The following is a 23028-nucleotide window of genomic DNA, read 5'->3' as shown; positions in this document are numbered from 1 at the left end:
ATCATATTTCAAGGTGCTGCAATTTCTGTTTTTCTCCATTTTGCTTTACCTAAATAGAAAATATCTTCATTATCATCACTGATATAATTACTGTCAGATAAGATTTAAAGTCACAGCTGTAATTATTTCTTTTCAATGTTTTCAGTAATCTTCCTAATCATTACAGTCTTTACATGACAGAAGTTTAACTATTAATCATCCCTTTGCCATCACTCAATTATTTATAACATCTAGACACTGTTTAAAATTATTATTACTATGATAAAACAGTACAGTAATTTTTAATTAGCAGGGTGCTATTTGGTGTCAAATATAAATGTTGGCATGAAATTTAATTAGCGATTTAAAGAATGGCAAACCTAAAAATGTACAGCTTCATGAAAACAATAACTATATAATTAAAATAGGTACTTGTGTATTATTCCATTTACTCTGAAACTGTTGCCAAGAGGTGCAGTTTAGCTCCAGTTATGGACACGCATGGCATAACAGCACACTCCTAATATTGTGTTTTCATTTGATGTAATCCTTGATTCTTTTTCGCTAAGCCACTTTTATTTTATTTTATTTTATTTTATTTTTTAATAAACAATAATATAAGTGAACTATTATTGCTTTCTTTTTTCCTTGCATTTTTGAAAGAAATGTTTAAAATTTAACACCTGCCTTCTGCAGAACAATAAGTGGATTACTTTCTCTTTCTTTTGTCCTGAGTTGTTAAGAGAACCTTTGAAAGTTATAGAATGTCATCATTAAAAATTGTGTAAGTTAATGTAACAGAATACAGTCAGTTAAATATGGCCAAGAAAACAATAATAATAAATGGGAATAATTACTTGCAGAAAGTTTGTACTGATATCATTCTAAGTAGAACCTCCTGTCAATTCAAAGAGCCTAGAAATCAACAAAAGTCTTTTTATTGAAGCAAAAAATTGAAGTGAGTCAAATATTGATTGTTTATTAAAATAAGAGGTTCCTTCACAATTCCACAGGAACAATTAACACAACTTTGGAAGGAATCCGCCAACTTTTATGTTTTCATAGTAGCCAGCTTTCAAGACCGATAGGACAATACCAAAGTCCCTCAAAATAAATAGCAAAATTCACAAATGAAATTACAGTACAGATTTTAACACATCAGAAAAGCCATATTTTTAAGTTTAAACATATTTGTCATGATAATTTTAAGTACACAAAAGTGCATCGTGAGATGCATCAGATAATTAAGGTAGTATACATATTAGAAGAAAATGAGCCAAGTTACAAAGTGGGACTAGGTCATTTTGTATTTATAATCAAGATAATAGAACTTGCTCATTGCCTTGTTGGGAGTTTAAGATTTTGAGGCCAAACACCTGTTTGCTTGGAGGGTTAACTTCAATCTGCACAAGAGGCATAAAACTCATAGTAAGATTTGGAAAACATTTGCATCTTCTCAACCAATTAACACTACAGGATTTCAATTATGTTAAAATTTAGTTGATACCACACTCAAATTTATTTTGCCATTGCACTGCGAAATCAGTACTTTCTGATTATTCACATCGCCACTGAAAAATCGTGTACTCATTGGAGACTTTTGAGAGCATTCGCAAACTTAATGCTGACTCCTTTTTTTGCCAAGCTAATCCATGGAAGACAAAAGTCACTTTTAAAATGGCAGCACGCTAAGAATTAAATACAAGAGCAATCACTGTACGGAACTGAAAAAGCAAGAAGTATCAGTAAAAGAACATGTACCTTTTCTGAAAAATCTTTCTTTTTAACACATTGTTCTCTCCATGTACCGCTCTGTTTTGAACTTCAACAAATATCAAGAATTGCACAAATTTGACATCGTACAACATCAGCCATGTGCTACATGCATACCTGGGTTGCCGCACAACTATTTTGGCAACCAACTGCTTTGCTTTCTGAACACTTTTAAAAAGGTTTTAGTAACAGTGTGGATATATATTTGGTACTATCCCACACAATTATGATTCATTCCCTATTAACCAAAGTGTGCCAACAGAACAATATAAAAAGAAAAAATGCAAACAATTGTATGCACTAAAGGTCTGAAGTCAGTAATAACATGCTTAGGATAGCATTAGAATTTTTATTATCAATCATAATATAAAATTGACATTTACATTTGACAAAACTGTATTTACTTTTCATCCAAAATAAATGTTCAGGGAAAAGGTATGAGTATAACATTTTCAAAGTGCTTGCTTTTCAAATGTTAATGTATATACAGTCAAAAGTCTTTAATACGGACGTCCATAATCCGGACCTCAAAGCTACAAACTTTCTGCACAATGCCTTGATGCATGCTCATAATACCTTTAAGCATGTGCATATGCATCTATGCATGCGCATTTAATGTATAACAGACAGTATAAGCTAAGCTAAAATTATCTAATTATCTATTTCAGTTAATGTTGCAGATTGCGTTGTTCTTTAATCTTCTAATTGGATCCAGTTTATTCTTTTTTGCAGACTGTTAGAGCAATTTTATAAAAGTAAGCTTGAACTTTCGATTATGTAAAAACAAAATTCCGATTCTGGAGCTACCAAAGGATCTACAAAGCGAAAGCATGTTTCGATGTCCATCAAACAAAAAGTGGAATTCCTGCAAAAAATGGATAAAGGCATATTTGATTCTCTAACCATTCCGAAATCTGTTTATCAATTTCAAGCTGCTCTGCGGGAAGGTGAGGTGGACGATGCGGCGCGCAATGAACTGGAAGTTGATCTGTCAGCACTATCCTTATCTTCTGGGCAGATGTTTTTATTTTATTCAGCTTATAATTCCTTACTAAATGTAGTATTTCACCTCGATATACTCCGTCTTTGATATGATTTAAATCAAATTTCTCGTCATTATAAATATCACAAATACATATCAAATAGTTTTCTGGTTGCAATTTTCTAATTTCGACTATGCGTAATGTATGCTTTCCGCATGTCCGCTTTGAAAGAAATGTTTAATAAAGTAAACAAATAAATATTAAGGTTTTTTTTTTTTTTTTTTTTTTTGTTTTGTTGTTGTTGTTTTTGTAAATTCTGATACCCTTTAGATCATAATTGCTCTTTATTTCATAAATTACAGTTTCATATTTTTAATTTTATAATTTCTGCATGCCATCTTACCAGAATTAAACTGATGATCTATAATCCAGAAAAACTGATAATCCGGAATCATTGAAGTCCCGACGAGTCCGGATTAAAGACTTTTGACTGTATATACCTAGTCTGATAAATATAGTAGCAATTCCAAGGAAGGATAAAGAAACCAGCTGCCATAGCCTTGGAACTAAGTGCAAATCTTGGAGGAGGAATAGATGTTTATTTTCTAGCATCTTTGCAGCATGGGGGGGGGAATTGAAATTGAGACAAAAGTGCTTTCAATAAATTGGTGGTATTGGAAGAGGGATGAAAGACTTTTAAATGCTCTTAACTTACGATGTTCTTCAAAATTTTGACAGATCTTTCCCATATTCAGGTGTAAAATCAGGTATAAATGTTGTCCCTTGTGGCACAGATTGGCCAACAATCTCAGTGATGAGATGACATAACAGATGGGTTTGGCCATATTTTCCAGTATATGCCGAACCAGTAAGTGTTGCAGTAAACCAGGTGTTCTCAAACTTTTTGATCCACATACCCCTTTCACCATTTAGGATCATCCACCCCTCCTTTCTAAAACTCAATAAATAAGTGTACGCATTTTATCTAGATTTAAATGATTTTTTAATGTGTTTTATAAATTAAACACAAAAAGTGTAGAATATGTTTATAAACACCAAAAACTTAACTAAAAGCAGTTTTCTATGTTCATAAACTAAAACTAAAAAAAAAAAAAAAAAAGACTAACTGTATTCTCCTCTGAAACTATCAAAATTTCCCCCAAGAAGCCCCTGCTGTAGATATTAAGGAAAATATATAAAATTATATTCAAGATATTCAATAAAAATTTTACTGTATTTCTGCTATTCTGCACAGAGTAAGGTTGCTCATAAATACATATGGTTTCACACAGAAATAACATGAACAAGGAAATAGTGCTGAAATTATTTGCTTCATTTCCAGGTTGCCCATTACAGTCTGCCCTTAGATCAGCAGTTGCTTAGCACAATTTCCCATCATTCACAAAAGTGCAAGAACAATTCCTTACCTTCAGCAATTAAATATGAATCCCACTTAATCACGTGCCCTCCATATCATCCAGACAAGTTCATTGAAAAATGTGGGGATGGTCGTAATGTTTTGGCTTGTCAGTGTATACGTACGAATGGAAGAAAAAGGCAAAGTTGAAAAATAGTTTGTAATGAAAATGGTAAAGTTAATTGTGGAAATAGATTTCCAAGAATTAAGCCCTCACTTAAATTTGGCACAAAGACTTTTCTGACAGAGTGTGTTTCAGTTGCTTCTTGCAAGAGATGCTTTTCAAAGTTATTTTCAAGCAACAAATAGGCCGAGTGAGACTTAAAGGTTGGCAATCCTTTCCGTTGAAAATACAGTAGCTAAAAACATTAACTTTGATAAAACTATTAAATAAATTTTTCAGAAGCACACAAAAATACAATTTTAGCATTTTTATTGACAGGAAAGAAGTTAAAAACACTTTTTAAGTCATCAAAAAGGCAGATAAATAAGCTTTTTTAAATATATGTCTGCCTATTGTATATAAGATGGTTTCTTTAGTCAGGTATTTTTGCTTTCCAAATCATTTTAACTATTTAAATTTAACTAAATAAATGCTAATTATATATTTTTGCTAATATTTTCTACAGTGATCATTCTAATAAGAAGGGTCCCAAGGATATTTTCCCCCTGGGCCTTGATAATTGCAGTTCTGCCAGTGTCAGACATCTTGGATTTACTTACATATTCAGAAAGAAGAGTAGTGTTAGTGAAGAGGAAGTGCAGGCTTGGATAAATACACATGGTTCTGTTCCCATTCCATTCTCTAAAGATGATAACGAAATAATCAGACATACTGGGCTAGAAGAAAGATGAAAAGGGAAATAGAAGGAAATGAAGGTAGAAATGACACACAGAGCAAGAAAGTTTCATGGAAGAAAGCTAATGCAGAGTCACACACTTTCATAAGATAAGAAATGTTCATCTGGTACTTGAATATTATTATCGCAACCACCTTAGCAACTCACCAAAGTTTCAGAATATGCACAACTCTAATGATTTTCAATATTATTTATTTAATTTTGGTCAATAAATCAAATACACTACCAATGGATTTCCAATGCTGCATTTCTACAAATGGCATCACAAAACATAAGCAAGCAAGAATCAGTGCAGTCCAGTTTCTGCTGGTTAAAAGGGAATCTACTGAATATTGAAATCCAGCTGGTATTTTCTTGAACACTGAAACCTACTCAAATTCTCCTGATAAAATAAAATGTGTGTCACATATTTTTCTTTGTTCACATAACTCTATTCAGAAAAAGTTAAAAACTAAATTAAAAGGTTCCTGTTAATGTGAGACAGTGGAATCTCAATATAAATTTAAATGAAATATTATTTATTACAGTCAAAAGTCGTTAATTTGGACACCCATAATTCGGAATGATCTATAATCCGGACCTCAAAGCTAAAAACTTTCTGCGCATGCGCGTAAGACCTTTTACGACTGCGCATATGAGTGTGAGCAAGCGCAGAATACGTTTTCACGTGCGCGTTTTATGTATAACGGACGGTATAAGCTAAAATTATCTAATTATCTATTTCAGTTAATGTTGATGATTACGTTGTTCCTTAATTTTCGAATTGGATCCAGCTTATTATTTTTTGCAGAGTGCAAGAGCAATACTATAAAAGTAAACTTGAACTTTCGATTATGTCAAATAGAATTTCCGATTGTGGAGCTCCCAAAGGATCATACAAAACAAAAGTATGTTTCGATGTTCATCAAACAAAAAGTGGAATTGCTGCAAAAAATGGATAAAGACATGAAGAATGTGACAGAGAGGTTAGTGAAAACGAAAAAATTTCGATTGACAAGTTAGTCGGTATTCTCGGCACAGCAATTAACGGGACTTGAACAGCGGAACTTTGTAACTGAACAAGAAATCATGTCTGTTTATAGAATTAAAGAGAAAGTATTATCACATAAAACGAAGCAACTTAAACAACTTACATTGAAAGAAATGTTTAATAAAGTAAACAAATAAATATTAAGCATTTTTTTTTTGTAAATTTTGATACCCTTTAGATCATAATTGTTCTTTATTTCATAAATTACGGTTTCATATTTTTAATTTTAGAATTTCTGCATGCCATCTTACGAGATTTAAACTGATGATCTATAATCCAGAAAAATCGATAATCCGGAATCGCCGAAGTCCCGATGAGTCCGGATTAACGACTTTTGACTGTAGTTGATTTTGGTCTTTAAACTGAAGATTTAATAAAGTAAGCAGTCATGATCATTAAAATCATCCAAAACATTTTAAAATTTAACCTTTAACTGCTGCGAGCGGTCTAAGAGACCGCTGAGGATTTTCTAACCATCATTTCCACCTCTAAAAATGGAGAATGGTCCCTGTCCTTCCTCCTACCTTCCCAAACCCGTTCCACAAGATCACATATCCAGTTTCAGACTTCTAGATTTATTATGGTTTCAGTTATCACGTTTTTCACTTTTTAAGATGTCTGGGACACCGCTCACAGCAGATGCGTACCAGTTTTAGTGGACGACAGACGTTATAATCGAATGCTTCTTTTTCATAAAAGTGATAAATATGGCTTTATCAAATTTTACGAAGTTTATTATATATATATACAAGAAAACGTCCCTTATATCTCGCTCAAAAAGAAATTGAATATCTTGTCAACAATATTTTTTATGTAGAATTGTCTGATTCTGAACAATCATGTAGTTATTCACAGCGAAAGCAAAAGTTTCTGCAGATGAATATCATAATTTTTCTAATGACTGTGAACAAAATGATAATTTTTATGGAAAAAAAGCACTTCAAATGGAGCAAAAAAGAACTAAGTTGGGCAGTATGAACACCAAAACATAACATAATACAGTCAAAAGTCGTTAATTCGGACACCCATAATCCGGAATGATCTATAATCCGGACCTCAAAGCTACAACCTACAAGTATGTTTACTACAAGTATGTTTCGATGTTCATCAAACAAAAAGTGGAATTGCTGCAAAAAATGGATAAAGACATGAAGAATGTGACAGAGAGGTTAGTGAAAACGAAAAAATTTCGATTGACAAATTAGTCGGTATTCTCGACACAGCAATTATAGGACGTGAACAGCTGAACTTTGTAACTGAACAAGAAATTATGTCTGTTTATAGAATTAAAGAGAATGTATTATCACATAAAAAACGAATCAACTTAAACAACTTACATTGAAAGAAATGTTTAATAAAGTAAACAAATAAATATTAAGCTTCTTTTTTTTTTTTTTTTTTTTTTGTAAATTTTGATACCCTTTAGATCATAATTGTTCTTTATTTCGTAAATTACGGTTTTATATTTTTAATTTTATAATTTCTGCATGCCATTTTACCAGATTTAAACTGATGATCTATAATCCGGAATCGCCGAAGTCCCGACGAGTCCGGATTAACGACTTTTGACTGTAGTTCAGTTCCCTGGTCTGAAATATCCTGTAAAAATAGGTTCTAGAGCAGAGCCTGAAGATACTTGGAATTTATGGTCATAAATACTGTTCCAGTCATATCCTGATGCTACAAAACTAAAAAGAAAAAAAAATTATGCTTTTATTAGCTAATAAACTTTTTATACTGCATATGAAAGTTGGGATAACTTTTGCTTTTTTTGCAAAGGGAACTGAAGATAACAATTCGAAGAATCCTTGGACAGAAGGAAATTAAGAAAATCGATTTATCAAATCAAGAAGAAAAATTAGAAGAAATAAAAACATGTAGTCTGTGCCCACCTTGTAAGAAGAGAAAAAACAGCATGCAAATGCTTGGAATGCAAGGAACCAGTGTGCTGTGCTTTCAGTGCTCTCAAGAAATGTGTTTTGACTGTACGTCATCTTATGATTCATCCTTGTAAGCAAAGATATACTAATCTATTATTTATTAATAACTAGCAGCTTCACTGCCAGCCTTCATCTGGCTTTTAAATGTACCGGAAAAATGGGTGAAGGGAACATCAAACGTTAAATTTTAAAACTACTTAGAATTTTTACTAACTTCATAAAACAAAAGTTATTACATATAACAAAATTACAATAAAATAAGCAATACCCCTTAATACAAATATTAACTATCCTAATAAATAAGTTAACCAACTTCTCTTTGCAAAATCTTAAGAACTCAAATGGTATAAAGGAGGTTAAGGACTTTGTTTCCCAAAAAACACTCAAAACTTTTCAATATCTTAAAGACAGTGAAATGAGCAATAAATAACATAAAAGAATACAAAAAATTATGAAAAGCAAAGTATAATTAATGATATTTTATCTTATATTTTCAAGTGAAAAAAATTACAATGAAATAAGCTATATCACTTAATACAAATATTAATTATCCTAATAAAAAAATAACCAACTTTCTGTTGAAGAAAAAAAATCATGCAAGACTTTTCAATATCTTACAAACAGTGAAATAAGCAAAAAATAACATGAAATAAACTCAAAAAACCTAAAATTCCGTGCAGAATTTTACTCTGCAGAACAACATTATCAAAAAAAAAAAAAAAAAAAAATTAATAAAAATGTATTATATATATATATAAATGACAATAAAATATGCCAATCTCTTAAAAACAGTGATACAATGAAAAATTGTTGCCAAACCCATATTTCCAAAAGAACGAAACTATTCAAAATGATGTGATTTCATCAAAAATCTATCAACAACAATAAGACAGGAAAATTGTTGCCAAAATCACATTTTTAAAGATGTGAGATATGAGAAGTGTTCTCAGAAGCTTCATTTATTATTATTTTTTTTAAATACAAAATATTATCATTTTTCCAAAATTCTTTTTGTAAAAGCAGTCGCAAGGATGAAAGTTTAAAGTGTCCAAAAATCAAATAAAAATAAACTTTTTTAGAAAAAATCAAAAAATCTTGTTGAAAAAGTGTTAAGCTCACTTTGTTAAATAAATTCATATTTAATCGATTTATTGAAACACGAAGTTTATTTTAAGTTCGTAAAATAGCTAAGTTCCTATGTTTCATGACGATGTGAAAATGAAGTGTGTAGAGTAAAATCTCACTTTCCTATAGCCCATTATGACTCAAAAATGACGCGATTTCGTCACAAAACATAAAATAAAATAAATTCTAATTCGAATGTCGAAAAAATCGCTTCGAGTCTTGGCTCTTGTCTAGATGCACCTATGTACCAAATTTTGTAGCCGTGAGTCTATTAGCTTACGCCCAACACGAACGAAAGACACACTGACACAGACAGACTCTTTCTTATATTATATGTAGAGATTAAATTCACTGTTGTAGAATTATGGATTAATTAACTTCACTTAAAGTATCAACGGATGTTGTTAATACTTAATAAAGTCACATATTTTCATGCACGTTTAATAAAATCTTTGTTTTTAAAAAATTTTGTTCCATAAAACGAAGAAAATAATCATATTTTTATATGAATTTAACTGCATAAAATTAAATGATTTATGTGTAAATATATTGATTTAAATGAATTAGAATTCTATGAATATGCATAAAGTATCTATAAAATTCCTTAGAAAGGCATAAAAGTATGTATTTTTAGACGTTTCTTTGGTTATATGATACAGGCCACATGTACCCATTGGCCATGAGTTGAGCATGTCTGCAGTAGATGAGCACTATTCTAAATCCCAAAAGCAAGATTGAACTATAGCAAATAAGGGGGAGCACTATTGTAAATCCCAATAGCAAGATTGAACTATAGCAAATAAGGGGAATGTTTAAGTGAAAAAATAATAACAGTGATCTGCCTTCTAAAATTAATTTTTAAAGGACTTTCATACTTTTTATAAGATATGAAAGATTAAGGAAGAAATATACAAAATCATATTCCATCCTTCCCAATTTCAAGTCACATTATAATATTGATCTTGCTTTGGTAATAGCATTACTTATAGGAAATTATCCTTAGGCCTGTGCTGACTTGAATTATCCCTAGAGTTGTGCTGTCTTCAGCAGGGGCTACTAAGTTTCCAACATTTGATTTTCTACCAGTATCGATATATCAAGCACAAAAACCACATTTGGCAATTTAAGATTGTACCTGGCAAACACACATTTCTAATATTTTTTTTTTACAAAATATTATATAATTTTATTTGTTTCCATAGTTTTGGTACTATTATATATTATAAATTAACTTAAATACTGATTTTTCACATATTTACTAACTTTGAGGACCTCTATACTGTGGGTAAAAAAAGTATTTGCACACCTACATTTATGTTTGCAATTCATAAAAAGAAGCACTAAAAATAAAAAAATGGTATTGCGAAATCAGAATAAGTTTAATCATCCAAAACAAACAGAAAAATTACAATAATATAAATAACAATGCTTTTTTGTAACAAAATTAAAATATCTCTTATCAAAAAAGTATTTGCACACCTGCATGAATACAAAAGAAATAAAATATATAAGCAAATTTCAAATAACTAATATTTAGTATGCATTCCTTTAGCATCTATTACTGCTTGTAATCTTGCTGGCATTGATTTAATTAAATTTTCTGTAACAGTAGGGTCAGTATTCGACCACTCTTCAATAAGGGCTTGTTTAAGGGCAGATTTACTTGAAATCTTCCTTTCCAAAGGATTTAAGTCTGGTGATTGTGGTGGAGTGGCAAGTTTTCTGGGTACATTATAAAGCAACCACATACGTGTTATACAGGCTGTGTGCTTGAGATCATTGTCTTGCTGAAAAGAGTACGAATTAGTGATACTCAATTTTATTGCACTTTGTGGCAAGTTATCTCGCAACACATCAATATAGGTTCGAGCTGTCATATTCCCATCAATGAAACACAAATTACCAACTCCTTTGCTAGCCATGCACCCCCAAATCATAACAGAACCTCCTCCATGTTTAACTGTAGGTAACACATTTTTGGTATGAAAAGCAGTACAAGGTATTCTCCAAACTAATTTCCTGCCATCTGATTTAAAAATATTGAACTTACTCTCGTTGGAGAATATGACATTTTTCCAGAAATCAATTGGCTTATTGATATATTCCTTAGCGAATAGAAGTCTCTTCAGTCTATTTCGTTCAGTTATGAGAGGTTTTTTTCCTTGGAGATCTCCCATAAATGTGTGAGACATTTCGAACACTTTGGGCACATATTTGAACTCCAGCTGTTGAAGCGACATCATTGGCTAAAGTAATTGCACTAAAAAATGGATTTTTCGATGCTTCTCTTATGATTTTTCGCTTCATTCGCAGTGAAAGTTTCTTTGGGCGTCCAGAGCGCAAGTTCTTTGATGTAGATCCTCTTTCTTTATGACGTTTTATAACATACCGAACAGTAGAGAAGCAAACATTTACTTTTTTACCTATTTCTCGATAACTTAGGCCATTTTCGTTGCGAGAAAAAGGCAATTCAGACTTCTTAAGTGCCATTACAATTTGAAATCGATAATCAACTGATAACGTTTCGATAACACCTCCTTTTATAGTCGTCTTACTTTATTTACTGCGGGATGACTGTTAAATAATAGCATAAAAATGCAAATTTGCTAAAGTTGAGTTGAGTGTGCAAATACTTTTTTGACATAAGCTATTTTAATATTGTTGCAAAAAATGTTTTTTATTAATATTGTTGTATTTTTGTAATTAATTTAAATTAGTAAGCTTATTCTATTTTTTAAATGCCAATTTAATGTATTTTCTTATAAATTGTGAACAAAAATGTATGTGTGCAAATACTTTTTGTACCCACTGTATATGCTGCCAGTTACAACTTAAAAACATTTTTAATGAATATAATGGGCTACAGATATATAATACAAAGAATCACTTACTCCACTTAAAGTATCAACGGATGTTGTTTGTACACTAAGATGTTTCGTATGTAGAAGACTGTAAGTTCGTCTGTATTTTTGAAGCTCTTGAAGCCAAAACAGAGCTGTCTGTTGGCTGTTTGCTTCCAAGAAATAATCTCTTCCAGGAACACTAGTAAAATAACATTTTTTTTTTTTTTTCTTAATACATTAATTACAACAATTTTACACTTTTTTGGAAAATTAAAATCTACATATAAAGTACTTTATAATAGTGTAAAATTAAAGGCATGATAATGTTGAAGGGAATTCAACGTCAATATTCATGTTGTCATTAAACTGTAGTACTTAAATTACCTTACTACCATAATTCATGTGCAACATTTTATTACCATGTTTCTTGTAACAATTTACTCCTACTGAATTTTTTTTTTCATCTTAACTCAAAGTAATTATAATGATCTTACCATGTTTTACACTTTGCTTTTATGCAAATGTTCTTGTTGAAAATGTTTATAATAAATTACAGTCAAAAGTCTTTAATCCGGAATCATCGGGACTTCGGCGATTCTGGATTATCGGTTTCTCCAGATTATAGATCATCAGTTTAAATCTGGTAAGATGGCATGCAGAAATTATAAAATTTAAAATATGAAACTGTAATTTATGAAATAAAGAGCAATTATGATTTAAAGGGTATCAAAATTTACAGAAAAAAAAAAAAAAAGCTTAATATTTATTTGTTTACTTTATTGAACATTTCTTTCAATGTAAGTTGTTTACGTTGTTCCGCATATGCGCATATGTTGTAAATGCATATGTTTACATATGTTGTAAACGCATTATGCGTACGCATGCGCAGAAAGTTTGTAGCTTTGAGGTTTGGATTATAGATCATTCCGGATTATGGACGTCCGGATTAAAGACTTTTGACTGTATTAGTACTTTTCCGTTTTGACGGCACAAACAATGAAGTTGCCAATAATGGTACAACTGATGCCAAATGAAATATCTTCGCTGGTAACCTTTCACGCCATATTTTCAAAACAAGTCACAGCCATTTCTTACTAGATTGCTTGTTTCTTTCAATATTGGCATACAATTACATAGAATATTTACAAAGATAATTAAATTTTATGCCCTAAGGCCATTCACGGTAATTAAGTCAATTAGGATGCAATCACACCGTTCACCCGCAGGCGAAAATGTAGAAAAGGCAAAATCAAGGGTTAAATTTATCAATTCTAACGAGAATGCACTAGCGAAATAAAGTACTGCAATTTTACATAATTTCTGAGTAAGCTATTCGTACGAATTGAAATAATTCTTGCATTTAAACTTGTATTCCAAATTGAGATTTAACTTGAAATTAGTGTAGATAATTACTGAAAGAATTATATTTTGTAGCGCAGTTTACGTGAGATGAGATCACTTGGAGTAATGTGATACAAACCGGCGAATCAGGATGTTGAACCATGATAGCATAGTAAATTCTTAAATTAATGTCTCTTTACAAATTTATTGTCTTTATTTACTGGCTTTTTACAAAATTTTAAACCATATTAAAATGTTTCAAAATAAAATAAATAAATAAAAAATTCTTAGAACTAACATTTGTTAACAATTTTATGTGTATCCTATATGTTGTCGCCAACAAAGTATGCTTGGCGAGATTTGCTCCGGCGAAACAGAGAAGTACCCCAATATTTTTCAAAAAAGTTTAATTTGAACCAAATTATTTAGCATGACTCATATCTCAAGCTACTGTATGCTGGTAGCCATGCGGCGATGAAAGCAACAAATAATAATGATTCACCAGCTTGGCATAAGGGATATAAATTGTTTAGCAGGTGTAAAATCAACTATATTTCAATGTAGAATGTTTCGATTTGAGATGCATAATAAGAAAAAGGTATCTGCACAGCCATATTATTGATCATACAGATTTATGCTAATAAACGTCTGTTTTTCCAATATGGAGGTATTTTAGTGTTGAAGCAAAATTAAGAATAAGGACTTTCCTTCTATACCTGTTTTATCTTGAAAAAATATCAAATGCGCATGTGGAAATCATATAAAAATTAATTCTTTTAGAAAAAAATAATGCTGAAGGTCCAAATTTTAGATTATTCCAGAGATACTGGATGTCTGGATCTCGGATTGTGCACTGTAATAACATTTATATTTTGATATGGTGCGCGAGACTTTGTAATAGTTTGACTTATGCATTTTTCGTTTTTTTAAATTTAATCATATTATAGATAGAACAATCACACAATTATCAGACTGAACTAGCACAAGAAACAGAACTGCATATTTATTTCAGTTTTTACAATTTACAAACCTCATGTTAATTTGAAGAACATATCTACTAAAAGGAAAGATTTCAGTTTAGAGACCATAAAACTAACTAAAAAATTCTGTCGTTTCATTATAGGGTGCTATTATAGAATTACATTATTAGCTATTAATGACGTCAGGCTACCTGGGGAGTCTATAAAAGTTTGCCTCCTGTTTGTTTTCACCATTATAAAATCAAAATTTCTCATGCAAGCATTGATGCAAAGAGGATTGCACATTTGTATGCTTATATTGGGGTAGAGTAGACTTTAAGGTACCCCTTGTATTATGGCGAAGTTGTTGTTTGATTTATCACCAAGTTGTTGTTTGATTTATCGCCAAGTTGTTGTTTCATTTATGGTAGCCTGAGTAGTTGAATGTTATGGAAACCCTATTGTGACGTAATCGGGTGCATGATTCTGGGAAATTTTGAATCATGGGATGTTTTGTAAGTGTTTTTGTGGTGTGTGTTGGTTTGATTCTTTAGAAGGTAGAATGGCTGAATGTAATAAGATTAATTTGAAGTTTCTGTATGATTTGGGGTGAAAAGGGAAAAGAGCTTTAATTGACTGGTGTGTAAATGAAGGTTTACTTAGTAGCCATTATAAGTGTCTGTATGTAGGAAGGACATGCGTCTAATCGAACGTAAAAACCGTTTAGATGGATTTGAATGGGTTTGTAGGAAGAAAGGTTCAGATGGTCACTATGTGAAGCATTCGATCAGAAAGAGTACCTGGTTTGAAAAAAGTCATTTGAGTATGATTGATATTTTGATTTTTACGTGGCTCTGGGTGTACGAAGCGAACTCGAAAATCATGGTAAGTGAATATTTGCTTTTGGTAGTGCTTAAATGTACAACATGTTTTTCCTTTTTTATGTTATTTAATTATTATGTTATTTATGTTATTATTATGTTATTTTATTAGTTATGTTATTTTTTTTTATTGTTTGGTTTAAAATGTACTGTATTGAGATTATGTATTTTTTGTTTGCCTATATTGTAGAATTTGGTGCTCCTTTGACTTTTTCAGTGAAAATATATCGACATGTACATGCACAAAGTAAAGAGAGTGCGCAATACAAGTTTTTGCAATTCTGGGATTTTTTTTTAAAGTGAAAATAGGTCGACGTGTACATGGATAAAGTTAAAAGAGTGCACAATGCCATTTTTGTGCAATTCGGGGATTTTTTTTTTTTTTAAGTGAAAATAAGTCGATGTGCACATGGATACCGAGTTTGTGCAATTGTTTTGTCTGGTTATTTTGGCTTTGTGTAGTGACGATTTTTGGCACAAAAATCACGCTTCACAAGCCAAAATAACGAGTCAAAAAATTTCACAAAATCGGTATCCATGTGCTGCCAAGTTTCGCCAAGGGGTACTCTAAACTATACTTTTACCCTTATATCGTACCACATTTTAGACAAATTTACTTGATTTTAAATTTTAATTTAATAATTAGAAAACACTGAAACAGAAACAATAAAATATTCATGCACTACTATACTTTTCTCATTAGATAATTTATACAGATTGATTAAAATGTATTCATCTTGTAGACAACTATTAAATTCATACTTGTTCATTCTTTAATATTTTCAATTTATAGGCTACTAAATAAAAAAAAAATATACAATAAAAACTTGAAAAGTGCTCAGCATACATATGCAATAAGTGTATAAAAAATTACTTCAGCATAAGATCCAAATAAAAGTGCTGTCAAGACATATAATCTCCGTTTTTTGCAGATATCAACATCAGCAGCATCATGAGATTGATTGGCCTCTTGACACAAATTTACTTGAAAATTAAAACCGACTAATATTTAAGCAAATTTAATGTGTTTACAAAAATAAAATTGGGATTATCATGCCCTACTGATTTACCAGTTGAACACAACATGAAAATAAAATAGTACTGCAATATTTGAAATGAAGAAACGTGGTCATATTTATCTTGTGCTGGAAAACAAAATCACGGAGACGACAAACTGACAGAGGTTTTCATTGAAATATTTTCTTTTGATGATATAAATGATTATTAGCCCAGAAGAGCTATTAATTTCATTTTTGCATTTTGCATTGAAAACTTTAAATGTTCATTTCACTTTTCAAACTATTGCCACTAAATATTATCGCCCTGTATTATATTTGAAGAAATTAAATAATGAAGAATCTGCATGAATGTATGTATGTTTCTCACATTGTGAAAAAACAACGGTACCTAGAGCTATCAAATTTTGAATACATAATCCTCCGCCAAATATGGGCATCTGAAAGCCCAAATTTGAAATTTGTTTCATTATCAGTATCATATTTTGTAACACTTTAACGAATTTTTGATTAACAAACACAAGGGTTTCAAAGCGAGCAATGGCAACATTCTACAGAAAAAACATTTTTATCTCCAGCGCGTGAGACTGTATATCAGAAATTCTAAAAAATACGCTCAATTTAAAATTATTTTGTGATATTGCTCTTGAATGAATTTCATGATTTAAGTGCGAAGAACATGATATTTAATGAACACAGGTAACACATAAAACGTTAAAAAAACATCCCCTTGCATTACATCAGAAAAATCTGAAAGCTATCAAATTTTTCCATATTTTTTTTTTCTTTGCTTGAATTTGTTTGATCCCAGTATGAGTCTTGGTTTCCAAATATAGCTCATAATTGTTTTTGGAGCCTTGTACAGTCTGTCTATCATATGAAAAGCTCTCGCCAGTTAGTCAGCAGCTGTCTGTTGCCGTAGAAACAAGCCTTGACACATTTTCTGTAGGGGTGTCTTGAAGACGAATGATAAACTTTTCCTCTCAGCCAACAGTCGTCAAAAACAAAATAACAATAAAGCAACCCTTGGTTTGTCCCTATTTGAAATATACTAGCCCTGTTGCTATTGCGACTCGCATTGCAACCGCCAGACACTGTGGCGGGACTGTTCTTTTCATAGACATGGTACTTTTGAACTTTCGGTAGTTTGGAACTTTCTTTTGAAAGTTAGTTGCACGCACCTTGCACTAAATACTGAAATACAGATTTGCAATTTTTTCTAATGCATTACTTTTTTTTTTTTTTTTTTTTTTTATGCTTGCTTGCTGTAAAATAAATACCATCATAATATTTCCTGCAATAAAATAATTTGTTGAAAAAACTCGTATAATATTTTAGACACGACACTCCTTATTCGTATACAATGTTTCTTACTACAGTATTTTTTAAATGAAAATACATCATACAAATTATCAGCATTTGGAAATTTTTATTTGTTTAGTAAAATTTGTTTAACAATCCCATATCTCCTGTCTAAGTGAGCATGACAAGACTCTACAAATTAACAACCACTTCCGTCAAAAATTTAATCATTCTTTATTTTAAAGATGGCAAAAGTATTCGAAATATCTAAAAAAAAACCCTGATGTGTCTGGACAACATTCCAAGCTAATGTCAAATTGCATTAAAACTAGCACTGAAAAATTTTCAGCAGATTCAGAAGAGTTAACAATAAAAGTTAACCCTTATGCTCAGAAGAGTCATTTAGTGCAAGGGTCTCAAATTCAAACTGTATGCGAGTCAAATGCAGATCTGAGAGCAACTAACTGGCACACAACGTTTTTTACCAAAAGGTTTGCTTTTAACAAAATAAAAGTTTTTAATTAAATTTAAAATGCTATTATTAAATATTTATCAAAACATACACAAGCAGCAATAATAATGATGTAAAAAAATTCAAATTTATACTTATTTTAAATGTGATATCAAAAGGTCGGTATGAGCAAGACATTTTAAATAGTTAAAAGATTTTCAGACTGATATTTACTCAAATAATTCTAATGCCTTGATATCATAACCTAATAAACTCAAATACATTACTAAATCATTTACTTTTCAGTTCCGAGTGGAATTAAAATGAACAAATTATGAAAACTTAAATATATCAGCTCTCATTTATTAAATTTTTCCTCGATGCATACAGAAAACGGTACTTACGTATTAACGCAACCAGGCCAAAATTCGCATAAATTGCAAAATTTGGCGACCCTACGTGTTATACGTAGTTTTGTAAAAAGAGCATGTGGAGATTCAAAAAATTTTCCTGCATTTTCGTGCAAATTTTTGTAATTTATCAGAAAATAGCAGTGGACATGGATAAAGTCAAGAGTGTGCGCAATGCCATTTTTGTGCAATTCTGGGATGTTTTTTTAAGTAAAAAATAAGTCGACGTGTACATGATTATGGCGAATACGGTTTTCAATCAGTGCTAAAAGCAATAGCCAAAAGATTTCCACCAAAAAAATAATTCTGCAACTTATTCAAATTCGAAACCGGAAGGGTTTAATTGCTATTTTATATTTTAAAACAAAATAATATAAAACCCGTATTAAAAATTATCCATAATTAATAAATGTACATTTTCTTTCTATTCATACTTTTTTACTCAAACTTACAAATAGCGCCAACCTGGTTGTGATAATACGTAAGTACCCAGAAAACATATAGCTCTATGTAAATAACTGTAAACTTCCTTATTTCTTGCTATGACATTCAGCTACAACAATTGATAATGCTTCACTTTGGTTAAAGTTTGTGAACTTGGGGAATAATTACTAGAGACTATCTTCGTCAGAAGTTGTAGATGCTCACTGATCAGTTTTTTGTTTTCGTTTTCTTAGATTTAATGAATTTCAAGAGCAGAAACAACTATTAAATAATTATAATCTGAAACAAAGCAATGATTCTGATTGTATAAATTTGCAACTGAAGGTATTTAATTTACCTTTTGATAAATGCAAAAGGTAATAAAATTTTTATTTTCAAATCTTTGAATAATTTAATAATGATAATTTTATATCCCAGTGTCAATTAATTCTGTTTGTCGATAATCTTGGATATTACCGATGCTTGTTTTGGGTAATGAAAATAATAGAAAACTGGACTCCAAATCATTAAAATCATCTTTCTTCAAGTTCTTCTAAAAAATAAATAATACAATAATAAAGCTAATTAATTTATGGGAAAATAAAATTCGTGGGCTGCACAAAATTGCTTCAGAGGCTACGAGTTTCACAGCACTAACAGCACATGGATACAATAGGTGACCAGCAAGAAAACAAGTAAAAGATAACTAACATTCACAAAATCTTGTTTACATAGTTCTATCATATTGAAAGAACATAATATTTGCTTAAAAGTCAAAATTTAATATATTGTTTGGGTCTGACAAATTTATATGTGGCAAAATTTGAGTAAAGAATTTAATTCAAAACACCTACTATATCGTTTAATGATATTGACAACTGTTGAATGACTCAAGTTAACTGTCTCAGTTTCTCTAATATATTTTCCACGTTCAATATGAAAATTAATAACTAATTTTTGAATTTCAGGCAAAGTTTCTTTTCGTTTAGCATTCATGGCCGCACAGTGCTAAAAAATACAAAAATTCCAAAACATACTGGAGAGAAATACTGCAGATGATTTTATAAATTATTCCCAACTGTTTCTGAGTAAAAATAAAAACCCCAAAAATATTTTATTATAGTACATAGTAGTATCTAATGGTGTCCAATCACTTATGTGAGCCATTTTTTTGCTCTGTTCTAAACAATTGTATTTTTATTAAATTAATATTTTAATATTTTCAGAAAATGTATGTTATGTAGTAATTGTTATTAAATTTAAATATGAAACACACCCACAAAAAATTTTTACATTTTTTTAAAATTTATTTTATTACAGTTTCCTTTTGTAAAGCACAAGTGTCCCATCACTTTTGTGAGACACTGTATTGCCTAATGTTATCCACAGGTAGAGGCATAATGGTTTAGGGATAGTTCGTTGCCCTTGGAATAAGAAATTTAGTATTTATCGAAAATAATATGGAATTATATAAATACATGAAAACAGAAAGCATCGAAAATATTATGGATTAGTACAAATACATGAAAACAGAGGGCATCTCCAAGAAAAATTGGAATGCAATATACATTTAAGTTCTATCAGGATAATGGTGTCCCATCACTTATGTGAGCCATTTTTTTGCTCTGTTCTAAACAATTGTATTTTTATTAAATTAATATTTTAATATTTTCAGAAAATGTATGTTATGTAGTAATTGTTATTAAATTTAAATATGAAACACACCCACAAAAAATTTTTACATTTTTTTAAAATTTATTTTATTACAGTTTCCTTTTGTAAAGCACAAGTGTCCCATCACTTTTGTGAGACACTGTATTGCCTAATGTTATCCACAGGTAGAGGCATAATGGTTTAGGGATGGTTCGTTGCCCTTGGAATAAGAAATTTAGTATTTATCGAAAATAATATGGAATTATATAAATACATGAAAACAGAAAGCATCGAAAATATTATAGATTAGTACAAATACACGAAAACAGAGGGCATCTCCAAGAAAAATTGGAATGCAATATACATTTAAGTTCTATCAGGATAATGATCCTAAACTTACAGGCTAAGTGTTCACTTGTGATTATTATATAAATGTCCTGAAATTCTACAAACTTCATGTTTTCTGGGCTCAAATCCTAAGGACATGTGTAGAGTAACTGGCATAAAAGATTAGCAAAAGAGATACTTCTTCAAATGGTCTAGTAAAAACAATTATTAGACATGAATGGAGCATTCTTATATGAAAAAATTAGTTGAATCCGCATCAAAATGAATAAAAAGGGCTATCTAAAGAAATATTGAATGTCTCATTATTTTTATATCTTTATTAAATATAAACCCTTTGTTCAATGTGTCCGAATATTTATGCGAGTTCAATTTGAAAACTTTTTGAACAAATTATCCTTTTTTTAATACAAATCTTCCGAATAACTTTTTTCAAAACATTAAGGTTTTAAAAGAGATGATCAATAGCGTATGTGGAAGAAAAATAAAGTCATTTGGCTAATATTAAGCAACTGACACTTGCACACAAGATTAAAAAACAAACATACTAAGTGTCCAAAAATCGTCTAAGATGGGATTTTTATCGGAATAAGTGTATAGGATCAATGATCGCAGCGGCTTAAAGAATAAAACAAATGTTCATAATTCCAACTGTATTACCCACCTTATTGTAAACAATCCACATCTTTCTTTGTGTACTTCAATAAAAAATGTTGCTCGAGATATGTCTATTTCACCTAAAGATATGGCATCTTGTGGCGAGCGATAATAGTACAGTTTGCAATTATTTTCCGAGAAAACAAACCACCGTTTACGAAAAGTTCGTAAAATCCGCTGATTGCCTAATTTATTCAAATAGCCACAAAGTCTGGAATAGTTTCTCTGGCACTCTGGAGAATTATTTTGCTCCGTTTCGTAAATTTTAGGCGTTTCAAAGCTTTGTTTATTACAATTTTCAGTAAAATCAGATTTTTCATCGTCTGAGGAAAAATCTATTAGCTTTTCATTCCGTTGTTCCATCACAATCCAAATTAATCATATTAAATTAACTCATTATCGCAACGTAAAATCAGGAGGAATAACTTCAAAGGAACAGAATCAAAATAAGCAACTTCAACATACTACACCCAATCTAACACATTTCGAAACTTAAGCGAATTCGAATACGCCTGTTCAAGAGCATTGCCAAAGATAAAATGTAAAAAAGTGCTCATCCTGTACAATTGTTGTAAAAGGTTTTTTTAATTCTCATAGGCCTTCTATCCATAAATTTAGAAAAATATTTTATATTCTTTGCTTAACAAATGAAAAAAGTCACATCCTTTCATAGGTAGGCTGACTGTTCGTAACCTTTTAAATGGAACACTACTGTTTTTACTCCTGGGCGGCCCGTCGTTTAAGTAAAATTTTACTATAAAAATGCCAAGCAGATTCCATTTTTAAAATGTAAATACATTACTTTTTCCAAGTAATTATAAATCACTGCTCATAACTTGTAAACCAGGATAATCTTATCATTCTCCTTTCTTCGAGTGGTATAAACACCGGAGTACCTGATCTGGGGCGACCTTAAGGCTGTGAAAGTCTTAAGGGCATCATAACAAATTTTAAAATAATACAAAAATTTAAAAATAAAAAACTGAAAGCTTTCGCATTTTACATTACGATCAAAGGGACTTTTTTTAACGTCTTGTGTGTTACCTTTATTTATTAAATATCAAGTTCTTCGCACGTAAACCAAAAAAGTCAGTTCAACAGCAATATCGCAAAATAATTTTAAAATGAGCATATTTTTAGAATTTCCGATACACAGTCTCTCGCGCTGGAATTTTTTTTTTTTGTACTGTGCTGCCATTGCTGTTTATTTCTTTGATAAAGAATTCCTTAAAGTTTTACAAAATATGTAAAACAAATTCCAAATTTGGGAATCCAGATGCCATATTCGGGTGTAAACGTATGTTATTCAAAATTTTATGGCTCTAGGTACCATTGTGCTATCACAATGCTAGAAACATACATACTTCTATGCAAAATTTTCATTATTTAATTTCTTTAACTATAATATAAGGCTCTGAGATATTTGGAAAAATTTAAAAAGTGAACCGACTTTTATAGTGAACCAACGCAAAATGCCAAAACGAAATTAGTAACCCTTCTGGGCTAACGCACCTTGGGCTAATTACAAACGGATTCAAAATGGAAAACGCAAAATTTAGGTACAAATAAACATCACATACTAAATTACCAGATACGATAAAAATACAACCGACTACTAATAACTTCAGCACACGTAAAGT

The 23028-nt window shown here is 30.7% G+C and overlaps 1 protein-coding gene across 6 annotated transcripts in view; it reads right to left on the bottom strand.

Annotated features, from left to right (window-relative positions):
* The window catches only part of LOC118200199 (TBC1 domain family member 2B-like), a 146745-nt gene extending 124680 nt beyond the window's left edge, over positions 1 to 22065 (bottom strand). For 3 of the 6 annotated variants that reach the window (XM_035372135.2, XM_035372137.2, XM_035372136.2), the window contains exons 1-2: positions 21396 to 22065; positions 11999 to 12149 (exon numbers count right to left, since the gene is read on the bottom strand). In XM_035372135.2, the coding sequence (XP_035228026.1) occupies positions 11999 to 12149; positions 21396 to 21751 (507 nt within the window). In that variant the 5' untranslated portion in view covers positions 21752 to 22065. Of the gene's footprint in view, positions 1 to 836; positions 895 to 11998; positions 12150 to 21395 lie in introns of those variants that run through there. The other 3 variants (XM_035372134.2, XM_035372139.2, XM_035372138.2) reach the window with 3 other exon arrangements.
* Between the last annotated feature and the right edge of the window lie 963 nt (positions 22066 to 23028).

The sequence above is a fragment of the Stegodyphus dumicola genome, chromosome 4, assembly GCF_044657685.1.
Source record: "Stegodyphus dumicola isolate Sdum_Otavi_A_Nest chromosome 4, ASM4465768v1".
In the NCBI taxonomy this organism is placed as follows: Eukaryota; Metazoa; Arthropoda; class Arachnida; order Araneae; family Eresidae; genus Stegodyphus; species Stegodyphus dumicola.
The sequence above is the reverse complement of the archived record's forward strand: the minus strand, read 5'-3'. Positions and strand labels throughout refer to the sequence as shown.